General features: G+C 41.3%; 1 protein-coding gene across 5 annotated transcripts in view; it reads right to left on the bottom strand.

Moving 5' to 3' along the window:
- LOC111177462 (uncharacterized) overlaps positions 1-14,288 on the bottom strand; it is a 75,824-nt gene that overhangs the window by 45,107 nt on the left and 16,429 nt on the right. For 3 of the 5 annotated variants that reach the window (XR_016392000.1, XR_016391999.1, XR_016392003.1), the window contains exon 4: positions 1,746-10,431. Coding sequence is in view for 1 of the 5 variants with exons in the window: in XM_089906733.1 (XP_089762859.1) it covers positions 1,746-1,830; positions 8,039-8,396 (443 nt within the window). In the remaining 4 variants the exon portion in view is untranslated. The remainder of the gene's footprint in view (positions 1-1,745; positions 10,432-14,288) is intronic. The other 2 variants (XR_016392001.1, XM_089906733.1) reach the window with 2 other exon arrangements.

Below are 14,288 nucleotides of genomic sequence, written 5' to 3'. Positions count from 1 at the left end.
CAGCACTATTTACAATAGCCAAGACGTGGAAGCAACCTAAATGTCCATCGACAGATGAACGGATAAAGAAGATGTGGTACATAAATACAATGGACTATTCCTCAGCCATAAAAAGAACGAAATAATGCCATTTGCAGCAACGTGGATGGACCTAGAGATTACCATACTAAGTGAAGTATGTCAGACAAAGACAAATACCATATGATAACACTTCTATGTGGAATCTAAAATATGATACAAGTGAACTCATTTACAAAACAGAAACAGACTCACAGATATAGAAAACAAACTTATGGTTACCAAAGGGGAAAGGGGGTAGGGAAGGGATAAATTAGGAGTTTGGGATTAGCAGATACAAAATGCTGTAAAATAAACAACTAGGTCCTACTGTATAGTACAGGCAACTATATTCAATATCCTGTAATAAACCATAATAGAAAAGAATATATATATGTATAACTGAATCACTTTGCTGTACATGAGAAACTAACACAACACTGTAAATCAACTATACTTTAATAAAAAATATATATATATATAAACAAGACCTCGAGGGGTTGAATATTCACTATTTAATTAATTACATTTTTAATTTTAAAACGTTTCTTAATTAGTCTGGGGAAGGGCAAATGCTGTTTCCTGACCACCAGAATCTATTCTAACAGTAAAGCCATTGCTACTATTCCAATATAACAGTAGACAGAATAGGTAGATGATTCAAACTCTTTTAAATAGTGCAAATGAACTGGATTCCTTTTAAATTTAATAATAAATGAACACTGTAATAAGTCTGCATGGAGACATGCAAATTACTGTGGCGTTAATTTCATAATGTATGCAAATGTCAAATCATTATGCAGTACACCTGAAACCAATATTACAATATTGTATGTCAACTATATTTCAATTAAAAATTTTTTAAAAAATACTTAATTCCTCATTTCAAGATAAATAAATAATAAATGGTCATGGTAAATGAAGTTCATACATTTACATACTCATTCAACAAGTATTTGTAAAATGCCTTCTATTTGGAAGATGCTATATTAGGCAGTTTGGGAGTTCCTAAATCTGATACTCAAAGTATAGGTGATATATGACTGTGATATATTTTAAATTTTTGTTTGTAAATGAATGGATTTTTATTCAGAGTTTAATATTAGAGGAAAAGGGGAGATTTCTGGTTTCTGGTTCTGCATGTAAGGAGTCTGGAAGTTGCCACTCCCTCCCAACAACAAGTAAAAAGCTGAACAGGGCTTCCCTGGTGGCGCAGTGGTTGGGAGTCCGCCTGCCGATGCGGGGGACGCGGGTTCGTGTCCTGGTCTGGGAAGATCCCACATGCCGCGGAGCGGCTGGGCCCGTGACCCATGGCCGCTGGGCCTGCGCGTCCGGAGCCTGTACTCCGCAACGGGAGAGGCCACAACAGTGAGAGGCCCGCGTACGGCAAAAAAAAAAAAAAAAAAAAAAAAAGCTGAACAGACGGAAGAATCAACAGCTCTTCTTGGATCCATGAGAGACATGAGGACACAGGGCAAACTGCTGTCCCCAAGGCTGGAGAGACAGACAGTCAAATACAGGGAGCTGTGGTTTACTGGAGCTGAAACAGCTATGGGAACTAATGCTGGCGGGGGAACCCTGCACTGTAATTAATGAATTGCTGGAGACTCAGTTCAGACAACGCTGAGAGTTAAACACTTTGGGTAAACACAGTCATAGGAGGTCCCCCGAAGTTTTGTGACACTTACCTCCAGGATCTTGACAAGGCTTCTACGGTGAATATCAGAGAAAAATCTCCTCGGGCTCCGGCAGTGGGAGGGGAAAAAGAGCCATCTGAAATACACCAGAGCACTCTCTTCTTAACAAGGCTGCCCTCAGGTGAAACTAGTTAACCAGAGCCTAGCCTGCTGGGGGATTATCAGAGCCTAACTGACTGGGGGAAAGGGAAATACCGAACTGCAGCCCGCTCTAGCCATCCTGCGCCACCTAAGAGGGGAGGGAAAACTGAGAAACACTTGTGAAGCTCATAGCCCAGAGGCCTCGACTCCCTAAATTCTGAGACCTAACCACAGGACTATAGAACCCTTCCCCTCCCACCTCACCACCAAGGTACTAAGGCCAATTTACAGCAGTTCTTTCACCTGGTACATCATGTCCCGCTATCAAGAAAAATTACAATGCCTACCAAAAGGCAAAAAACATAATTTGAAGGGAAGGAGCCAGCATCAGAGCCAGACATGGCAGGGATGTTAGAATTATCAGACAGGGGATTTAAAACAACTGTGATTAATACGCTGAGGGTTCTGATGGGTAAAGCAGACAGCATGCAAGATCAGATGGGCAATGTCAGCAGAGAGATGGAAATCATAAGAAAGGAAAAGAAATGCTAGAGATCAAAAGCACTGTAACAGAAATGAAGGACACCTTACATAGGCTTGTTAGTAGACTAGACACAGGTGAGGAAAGACTCTCTGAGCTTGCATATGTCAATAGAAACCTCCAAAAAGAGAAAAGGGACTGAAGAAAATAGAACAGACTACCCAAGGACTGTGGGACAACCACCAAACATGTGACATGTATGTAATGGGAATACCAGATGGAAACGGAAGAGAGAAAGGAGCAGAAGAAATATTGGAAAAAAATAGTGACTAAGAATTTCCCCAAATTAAAGTCAGACACCAAAACACAGATCTAGGAAGCTCAGAGAACACCAGGATAAACACCAACACAATCTGTATGTAGGCGTATCATCTTCAAACTATCGAAAATCAAAGATAAAGAAAAAATCTTGAAAGAAGCCAGAGGAATATAACACTTTACCTACAGAGGAACAAAGATACAGATTACATCCAACATCTTCTCAGAAACCATGTGAGCAGGAAGAAAGTGGAGTGAAATACTGAAAGTATTGAGAGAAAAAAGCCTCCAACCTAGAATTCTGTTCCCTGGGAAGTTATCCTTCAAAAGTGAAGGAGAAATAAAGACTTTCTCAGACAAACCAAAATTGAGGGAATTTGTTGCCAGTAGACCCTCCTTGCAAGAAATGTCAAAAAAAGTCTTACAGGGAAGGAAATTAACACAGGTCAGAAACTGGGATCTACATAAAGAAAGGAAGAGCATCAGAGAAAGAATTAGTGAAGGTAAAATAAAAACTTTTATTTTATTTCTCTGATTCTTAATTGATCTATCGGATAACAGTATGTTGAAAATAACAGCAACAATGTATTTGGTTACATATGCTGATGTATGTATATTAAGGACATATGTGCTTAAGGATGCTTATGTATAAACAAAATGAAAGTAAGGAATGCTACAAAGGACAGGAGGGAGGAATTAGGATTATTTTGTTACCAGAAGGTACTCACACTGTCTGTGGTGTGGTGCTTTCCAACATGGACTTGGATTAATTATAAACCTATCTTGAGAATTCTAGGGCAACCACTACAAAGTTAAAGAAAGAAGTATAACTGATATGCTAATAAAAGAGAGAAAATGGAATCTCATAGAATGCTCAATTAAAACCACAAAAGGCAGAAAAAGAGTGGAAGACAAAAACAGGAACAAAGAACAAGGGCAGCAAATAGAAAACAGTAACAAATATGGTAGCGATGAATCCAACTATATCAAGATCAGATACAAAGTAGTGCTTACATTATTACTGTTCAGTTTATCAAGGAAAAGTCAGGAACTGGCTAAAAATAGCATGTGCCCACATATTTACCATATAATCTCATTTCTTTTCAATTTATTTGAGTGCTAGAAAAAAATGGGATTTATGAGAAACGATAAAAAGAAAAATGCCTTTTAAAAATCAATTTTAATAAAAGAAACTCTAGTCCTTTTGATTATTCAGAATCTCCTAAGATATGTTCCTCGGAAATCTTCTTCCAAAGTACAAAGGATAGTTCAGGAGAAAAGATCTATGTGGTCAAATGGGTTTGGAGAATGTTGCATTCTATAAATTCCCTTCTGGAAATTTACAATACACATGAGCAAATCAAAGAGTCTGAAAGGATAAAGAAGATGTGGTACATATATACAATGGAATATTACTCAGCCATAAAAAAGAACAAAATAATGCCATTCACAGCAACATGGATGGACCTAGAGATTGTCATACTGAGTGAAGTCAGGCACAGAAAGACAAATGTCATATGATATTGCTTATATGTGGAATCTAAAAAAAAAGGGTACAGATGAACTTATTTACAAAACAGAAGTAGAGTCACGGATGTAGAAAACTTATGGTTACCAGGGGATAAGGTGGGGGGGAGGGATAAGTTGGGAGATTGGGATTGACATGTACACACTACTATATATAAAATAGATAACCAATAAGAACCTGCTGTATAGCACAGGGAACTCTACTCAATACTCTGTAATGGCCTATATGGGAAAAGAATCTAAAAAAAAAAGAAAGAGTGGATATATGTATATGTATAACTGACTCACTTTGCTGTACACCTGAAACTAACACAACATTGTAAATGTAAATCAACTATACTCCAATAAAAAACTTAAATTTTTTTTTTAATTTAAAAAAGAGTCTGAAAAGTCCCAGAGTAAAGGAAGTTTATTTAGCCCGATGTTTCCCAAATTTTGGAAAGCACAAAGAAATTCTGGCCAAAAAAAATGTGATGTTGTAACTCAAAAACACAAGATTCTTAAGATGGTCAAGTGACCTTAGCTGGAGATGAACATGATCCATGTCTATGGCCATGGTCTCTGTCATCTCCTGCTGGTGTAAAGGTGCCCCTTTCCTGTTTAAGGACCAGCTCCTCCAAGTGCACTCTGGTTGCCATCCCCTGTTACTTTCTCAAGGACTTCATTCCTACATCATCAATTTTCTATTGATGTTTTTCTCTATTAAGATGCTGATCCAGTAAGCATGAAAACATTTCTTTGTAACCCAACTTGGAAACAGATATTACTTGAAAAATGTCAAGTTGCCACCCATTTCTTTGCTCCCCTGTTACAGCACAATTCCTGGAAGTTTCTACTTGACATCTCTTCTCGATGATGTTACATAATCATTCTTCAGTCTCTTCTAATCTGGCTTTCTTCCACACCGCCGCACTGAATTGTCAAGGTCTCAAAAAATTCCATGTTGCCAAATTCTGTAGACATTTATAAATTCTTATTTTAATTTACACTCAACAGCATTTCACGTACTTAGCCACTCATTCCTTGAAATACCACCTTTATTTCTGCGACCTCATGCTCTTCTGCTTTTCTCCATGTCTCACCTCAGCCTCCTCTGATGACTTCACTGCCGCCACCTGACCTCAAAAAGTAAGAATTCCCCAGGTTCAGTTCAGCTTACTTGTGTTTTTCTAACCTCTTACTAGATAATTTCATTCATTTCCATGGCTTTAAATAACGCATATGACTAGATTATGAGTGCCAAATGCACAGCCGCAGTTCCTAATTCTGCCCTGAGCTCTAAATTCTTAGAGCCAGCTGCCTATTGACATGTTAGCATATATGCCACGTGCATCTCAAAGGTAGCAAGTCCAAAAGGTGCTTTCCCACCTTAACCCAACTTCTGCTTCTGTGTTACGTATCATGATAAACTGCACTTCCTTCCACCCTGTAACTCTAGACAAACAATCCGGAGTCATCCTCTGTCCTCCTTCCCTTATCCCTCACATCTAAGCCATTAACAAGGCCTGCCAATTTTCCCCTCGCATACCTGTGCACTTGAACCAGTCTACTTCTCTGCATCTCCATTTCTACCATCTGAGTTCAACCATCTTCTCTCGCCTGGACTATTGCTATTGCTTCCTAGCTGATCTGTTTCTCCTCTTGCCTCTCTCCAATCAATACTCCCCATGGCACGTGAGTGACTTACAAAAATGCAAATCCAGTTGACTCACTCCGCATCCCGCTTGCTTGTTAAAAGCCTCCAGTGGCTGGCTCACTAGCTCGGAATACAGCACGGCGGTCAAGGTCTGGTTGGCAGCTGCTTCCTCTTGGTCCAGTTGCTACTTTCCTCCCTGCGCGTTGGCTTTTCTGCTTTCTGTACTCTTCCCCTAAACACGCTTGGCTCTTCCCCTCCTGTTCTTTCTCTACCTCATTGTTCTTCCCCTCTTTTGCATACAGCTGAATTCTTTCATATCTCACCTCAGTCCATCCCTGACCATCCTACCTAAAGCTGCCAGCACACCCACGAGATTCCGTCCCACCTCCATGTTTAGTCCCCTCAAAGCACGTCAGATGATCTGCATGGATGGCGTTTCCTATGAAGGGGTGATGGTGAGTTGGGCTGGGTGCGATTTGGGTCTTTGTTTGTCTTCTCTGCACACACCTCACACACATCCCTGAGGATGGAGATCTTTTCTGTCTAGTTGACCACTGTAATCCCAATGCCCAGAGTAATGCTGGCACAGAATAGCTCCTAAATTAATATTTGTTGGATAAATAAATCCATAATCCTCATTATAAACAAAGGCTTACAAAAATATGTGATTATTCCTCTGTGTCAACCCAGATGATATAATCCTGGTGAATTTCAATGGAAAGTGAGTCTAAGGAGGCCAGTCCAGGTTACAATAAGAAAACAAAACTGCAAGTGAAATATGGACTTCCTAAGGTGATATACATCCCTAGTGCACCTGAGGTTTAGGGATGGAAATAATTCACCACCAATTTTGGGAGGACATTTCAGCTAAACGACACATCTCATGGCATCCACATCTCCTTTTCAAATCGCAGCTTCTAATATTGTGAATTGAAAATCCTGGGGCTTCCCTGGTGGCGCAGTGCTTGAGAATCTGCCTGCCAATGCAGGGGACACGGGTTCGAGCCCTGGTCTGGGAAGATCCCACATGCCACAGAGCAACTAAGCCCGTGTGCCACAGCTACTGAGCCTGCGCGTCTGGAGCCTGTGCTCTGCAACAAGAGAGGCCGCGACAGTGAGAGACCCGCGTACCGCGATGAAGAGTGGCCCCCGCTCGCCGCAACTAGAGAAAGTCCTCGCACAGAAACGAAAACCCAACACAGCCAAAAATAAATAAATAAATTTATTTTAAAAAAAAAGGAAAGAAAATCCTGGACTCCAAAGAATTCTTTCCTCTCTACTCACCTTTTTCAAATCTTTTCACTAAAATGTAATTTAGAGTTTAGCCACTTGAGGGCACTTTAGATCTTTTATATGCACTCCCTTTTAAAAAAATGCCAGGCACCTTTCAAAAAGGCCAGAATTAATTTCCCTACAAATATTACATCCTTGATTCTGACACTTTTAAATCTCTATTAAATCTCTAGCTCCTAAAATTCAAACAAGCTATTTCTAATCCAGGAAACTGTGACATCGCTGGCTCATGACTTAATCTTATTCAAGTTGTCATTACAACACCGAGCCTCTGTCTTCAGTTTCTCCTGAAGAGATCACAGCGCTATCCATTTTAGGTTAATGATTCACAACGGTGAGCTTAGACTCACGCCAGAGAATTTTCGAAACGTGCACTTCTGAGCCCACTCTGTTCATTCAGATGCATTAAATTACAACCGCCGGGGCACAGCATTAGCTTAGGAGGTTTTTAGAAGCTCCCCAAGTGCTTTTTTTTTTTTTTTTGCGGTACGCGGCCCTCTCACTGTTGTGGCCTCTCCCGTTGCGGAGCACAGGCTCCGGACGCGCAGGCCCAGCGGCCATGGCTCACGGGCCCAGCCGCTCCGCGGCACGTGGGATCCTCCCGGACCAGGACACGAACCCGTGTCCCCTGCATCGGCAGGCGGACTCTCAACTACTGCGCCACCAGGGAAGCCCTCCCCAAGTGCTTTTAATACACTCTTGGATGAGGACAAAGGCCACTGTTTTCAACCAGCCTTGCAAAAATATGTGTATATACATGTACACACACACACACACACATATACACATACATGTATACACACATACATATATACACACACATATATATATACACACGTATATATACATATATACCCACAGATATGTATGAACAACTGTGCCTCGGAAAAGACAAGAATCAGGACCCCCCACCCCCGCAGGAATCTCCACAGGAGTCAGGGGCATTACCTAAAGCGGTCAGGAAATGACTGCCTTGAAGACGGTTACCACACAACGTTGCAGTTCTGTTTTCATTCCCCACGGGTCCTCTACCAAAGCGCTCATTTTTGAGGTGAGTCGTCAGACTGGCCTGGTGTGGCTCCACAACCGCCTCTGGAGCTGAGGACGCGTCTGAAGAGCACGCGGAGGGAAGGCACAGCCCAGCGAGCCCGGCTGGACAAACAAGAACAGCACCCCATGTCCTCGGCGCCGAGTACGTGTAAAGCCCCTCGATACCTCCAAATATGCCAACTGCACCCACATTCCAGCGCCAGCAACGCCGCGAGCTCCCTGTGCCTGGCAGTCTTACAAGCATTAGTGAACACATTTGTTTTCCCGCAAGAACGTGAGCAGGAGAGCTGCGGGTTTTTTTGTTTTTTTTTTCAGTACTCGCGCCTCTCACTGTTGTGGCCTCTCCCGTTGCGGAGCACAGGCTCCGGACGCGCAGGCTCAGCGGCCGTGGCTCACGGGCCTAGCCGCTCCGCGGCATGTGGGATCCTCCCGGACCGGGGCACGAACCCGTGTCCCCTGCATCGGCAGGCGGACCCTCAACCACTGCGCCACCAGGGAAGCCCCCGAGAGCTGCGTTTTGATTTTACGTCTTTTTATCCCAAGCCCAGGCAGTCAACTCACTCAGGAGACAGCAGGAGAAGCACCATCTTCACTTCACTTCTCTTTGAATCTGGGTCTCATCCTGATGAAACATGAAGGAAGACGTGTTGTGTAGGGGGCGCCGTTTCCACGTTATCCTAACCTGGAACGAACGCTGACGTCCTGCGGTCACATCAAGAGAGTGGGACGTGCTGTACTTCCGGAGGAAAAAGGCACAGCCTCCTACCCTGATGCTCCAGCGTATGATGTCACCTGCTGGTGCCTCTACTCCCCATCTCCAAGATGCAGAAGCGAAAATACGTGCCTCTGTGGGGACTGGACGGACAAGACGTTGTGTGTGATGTGGCCAGTTGCCCCCATGTCCACCCCCACCCCTTCCCATGCTACTTCCTGGTCCGCCGCGGCCAGAAGAGGGAGGCCCACTCCCTGGCAGCAGGGGCTCTGGGTGTGAGCTGTGTTCTGTCCGCCGGAGGCAGAAGCTGGACAGGAGCGAGAGGCCATGTCCCTGCAGCTCAGCCGTCTGTGCTGGCAAGCAAGGTGTCAGAACTCGGAGGTTTCCTGCAGCGGAGTTCCAGTGCACTGTCCGGATTTTTCAGTCTTGTGAGACCTGTGGCCTTATGTCGGGGCCAACCTCAGAGGTGGGAGCTCCTTGGGCCTGCGTCATCCCGGCGGGCATCCCAGCCACCCGAGAACCTGCTTCCCTGGCCCTTCCCTGACTGTAAGGGCTGCACTCTCTGTCTCTACCCACTTCCACTTTAAATCTCTGGAGAGGCTTCTGTTTCCTACCCTGAACCTTGCCTAATACAGACATACAAAGTGCTTAGTAGAGTTTCTGGCACTTAAAAGTTGCTTTAAAAATGTTAGCTATCATTATGGTTTATATTTGACCTTTTTAAAACGTTTAAAATTGATATATAGTTGATGTACGATATTATATAGTTGTACAACATAGTGATTCACAATTTTTAAAGGGTATATGCCATTTATAGTTATTATAAAATACTGGCTACACTCCCTGCGTTGTACAATATATCCTTGTAGCTTATTTATTTTATACCTAGTAGTTGTACCTCTTAACCTCCTACCTGTATCTTCCCCCTCCCCACTGGTAACCACTAGTTTGTTCTCTATACCTGTGAGTCTGTTTCCTTTTTGTTATATTCACTAGTTGGTTTTATTTTTTAGATTCCACATATAAGTGGTGTCATATATTTGACCTTAGCCACATTAAGCCCGTTTCCTTATCTGTAAAATGGTGACCTGCTTCCATAATTGCTGTGTAGATAAAATCAGATAACGTATGGAAAGTGCTTAGCACCAGGTGTAAGGATTCAAAACTTTTATCTATAATTATCATTTTGACTGGGTTCCATTGTTACTTTTTTACCAACGTATAAATTATTTTGATACCAGTCTTTTAGTATTGAACTAAAAATCTTGCATACTTGATAACGCCATATATAACAGCACTGTACAAGTGTATGCCAATGTCTAGGCTATTGACCTGTCCCAGATTTCTAAATGTAGTAATACGTTACACAGAGAGCCAGGCTGAACTAAAATAATAATAATAATAGTTTCTCAAAACTAAATCATCTGATTCTGACCTGTGGAATTTTTCTTTGGACTTTGCTCTGTAACCACTAGAGGGCAGACAAACACGGTGGAAAATCAGTACTTACCGGACAAAGCAGTAGAGTCTTGATCTGCTTTTTGAATGTGGGTAGAAGCCATATTTTTCAAAGTTTCTCCTGTCGCAGCAACCAATGAAGAAAGTAGAATAATGATGCTTCATATGTAAGAACACAAATTTCAGTTAAAGTATCATGTATTTGTTTTAACTTAAGTTTCATAAAATTAATAAGCACAATTTTCCACCACAGACCTATATAAACTTTAAAGCAAAACCACTCAACGACACATGCATGGATTTCTTAACTTAGAAGAGAATTAAGCAGCGAATGACTCATTAGAATAGAAGCAGAAGCACACTGTGGTATCATAGTGAGCATACCATGCACCTGGGCATATGGAGACCTGGGGATACATAAACGGGCCCATTTTACCATTAGGTGCTGTTGGCGCAGTGCTTGGGGTTTACACATTGTTCAAGACACTAGGAAAAAGTGTGAGACTTGTAGAAAAATCGACTCCCAACTTCAAAATGAAAACTGCTTTTTCAATTTACACACACACACACACACACACACACACACACACACACACTGAAGCTAACAAACCAGACCCCCAAAATAACAACCATCTGCTGGGGTTCTGATGGAATAGTATTAATCAATTTTCTTAAAATTACCACCTTTACAAGATTGAGTCTTACAATTCATGAATTCAATAGTATTTAGATCGTATTTAATTCCTCTAAAGAATATTTTACAATGTTCTACATAGAGTTCTTGCACCTAGAGTTAAGTATTTGGATTATTTATATTGCCTTAAATAGTATCTTGTTCTTAAAGTTTAATTTCTACCTGTGTTATTGGTATATGCAAATGCAATGATTTCTGTACACTGGCTAGAATCAGCACACTTGCTAAATTCTCTTATTAGTTGATACTATTTATGTATAAAATCTCAAACTTTGATTATATCTTATGCAAATAATGCCTATTTCCTACTGTGCTAACATTAAAGTGTTGTCTTTTTCTTACTGCGTTGCTTGGGTCCTCCAAGTTTACTAGGACACAAAGGAGTGACAGCACATCCTAGCGTTGTTTCTGATATGATGGAGGTTTTCAATCTTTCACCATCAAACACATTTGCTAAGGGTTCAGCAATTTTATTAATCTTTTCAATTTAGCAAGTTTGACTTTATTAATCTCTTTTATTGTGTGTTTCTTCTGTTCCATTAATCTTTTATGCTATCATATCATTTTCTTCCCTTTATATTCTTTGGATTTAATTTGCTGTTCTTTTTCCAATATCTAACATTGGTTTGTAGAATTTCTTTTAAAATATATGTGTATACCTTTCATTATAAATTTCCAATAAGTATGGAAAGCGAGTTGGAAATAATCAGTTTTAATTATTCAGCCTTAAGTTCCCAGTATCTTCATTCTGAAATTAAATCCTTTAATAATTTTTTATAATATTGTGTAGATTAAAATCATTCTTCTACATCATTAGACCTTGCCTTTCCTAACCTTCCATGTCTATTCTCTTCTTTGGTGTGTGATACTCCATCTCAGAGCACACTAGAATGCACTCGCTACAATTCTAGCTTTGGCACCCCACAGCTTGGCCTTGTCTAGTCCACCACACGCTCTGCAGTCAACAGAACACTTGATCCACCTGTTAGCTCCTGAAATCTCGTCCTGTGAAAACTTTCCTCACGATTGCGTTTTGTGGTTGTTGTTTTACTATTTTGTTTTGTATTTCTCTGTATCCTAATTTAGGGGATATCAGGGTTCTGAATGTTTTAAATAAATGAACCCCATATCCACCTTCTGATCAATTCTCTTTGGTTATCAGGTTTACATTGTAAAGTGAACCGTGATTTCAGTTTACAATAGTGCCCGTGTTGCTTTAATTTTGTGGCTGCATTATTTGGACCCTGTTGAATGGGGAGATGAATTTGCTTAATACTAACTTCCCCCCATGGAAGGTAAAACCAGATGAAACGAACTGATAATTCTCATTAAAAAAAAAAAAAAAGGGATGGATTTTAATTTGGAGTGTGGCACTTCCACAGCCAAGTTTTTAGGTTGTGCAACATTTAACTTGGTTTTGTTCCATGGGTATAGCCTGGCAGTCACCTGACCAGTCCTCTTGGAAGTACATGCTCCAGATCACAATGGGGACATGAGGTCAGAGGTTGCATGAGTCAGCACACGCCCACAAACTCTGCTAGGAAATACAGCTCTAGCCGTTTGAGCAGGTATCATTAATCATCTTAGCAGATGGAAAGCCTGTTAAAAAGTGACTCCTTCCAGATGCCAGCAGAGACCACGTTACCAAAGAACTGGTATGGCCCAAGCTCTTCGGATGGAATGATTAAAGGGGAAGGCACTCAGTACAGCCCTAAATAAGGAGAATTACCCATTACTGGCAGTTTCTGGAAGCCATAATTCCCTGGGAACAGCCCAAATCTTTGGCCTCAATGCAATTCATCCAGGTGTGTTTCTCCAAAATCTCACTGTTATCAGAAAAATCACACCACTTTTCTCATCACTCCTGAGGCACATAAAAATCATCATTCCCTATTGCCTGACATGCCCTGGAGTAAACTGGCCAGGCATGTATTATCAGTAATTGTACACATTCCCTGAAGACAAGAATTGCACTTGGCCAAGTTATAGGCATACAATACATATATAAAAAATAGGGGGGCTTCCCTGGTGGCGCAGTGGTTGAGAGTCCGCCTGCCGATGAAGGGGACACGGGTTCGTGCCCCGGTCCGGGAAGATCCCACATGCCGCGGAGCAGCTGGGCCCGTGAGCCGTGGCCGCTGAGCCCGTGCGTCCGGAGCCTGTGCTCCGCAACGGGAGAGGCCACAAAAGTGAGAGGCCCGCATACCGCAAAAAAAAAAAAAAAAAAGGTATTGATTATTTATTTCATAGCGAATCAATCTACACTATTTCATGAACACCTAAAAAAAGTAAAATGCTTATAAGAAGTTGTCTTATAATGGTGGTGAGGATTAGGACCCTTTGAAAAGCCTGCTGTGTCACATGAGTCTATCACTCAAGGGGGAAAAGATGGTACATAGTTATCCAGTCATTTTCAGGGATACAATGTGCTCACACTACATTAAAATGTGTTAATGATGATCATAAAGCAAATGTTTCCACAAAAATAACCAGCACAAACCGAGTGATATAGCCCTGAGGTCATTTACTAACATGTTCAATGAGTATCAAGTAAATAAAAGAAGTTGTAAAACAAAAAAATTATGAACACCCAAATGTTCACAGAAAATTTATTTTCCCCTTCCTTTTTATTTTGAAAATTTTGAAATCTACAGAAAAGTCGCAAAAATAGTAAGAGAAACACCCATAGGCCCTTTGTCTGGATTCCTCAATGTTAAGCTTTTGCTGAGCTTGTTTCTTGTCTGTGTGTGTGCGTGTGTGTGTGTGTGTGTGCACGAATATATTCTTGACCATTTGAGAATTACTTGCAGATATCATAACACTTCATCCCTAAATGCAAATCTCCTACAAATGAAGGCATTCTCCTATATAATAATACAATTATGTCACTCAGGAAATATAACAGTAATACAATGCCATTATCTAATACACGTCCATTTTCAAATTTGCCCAATTATACCAATAACGTCCTTGGTTTTTTTAATTTACTTTTCCTCTCTGGGCTACAATCTAGGGTCACACATGTCATGTCTCTTCAACCCCCTTTAATCTGGGACAGTGTCCCAGCCTTGTTTGTCATTCATGATGTTGACATTTTTAAAGGTCCAGGACAGTGGTTTTCCAGAATGTGCTACAATTTGGATAGTTAGACTCAGTTTAAACATTCTGAGCATTAATACTACGCAGATGAAATGCGTCCTTCTTGTTGCATCAACAATCATGTGTTTCTCCCTTAGAACTTTCTCTCCATGCATCCTACACACAAACTCTGCTATTACTCATCC

Source organism: Delphinapterus leucas, chromosome 1 (genome assembly GCF_059928025.1).
Source record: "Delphinapterus leucas isolate spDelLeu-1000000601 "Yukka" chromosome 1, BTC_Dleu_Yukka2, whole genome shotgun sequence".
In the NCBI taxonomy this organism is placed as follows: domain Eukaryota; kingdom Metazoa; phylum Chordata; class Mammalia; order Artiodactyla; family Monodontidae; genus Delphinapterus; species Delphinapterus leucas.
This window is presented reverse-complemented; position numbering and strand designations above follow the sequence as displayed.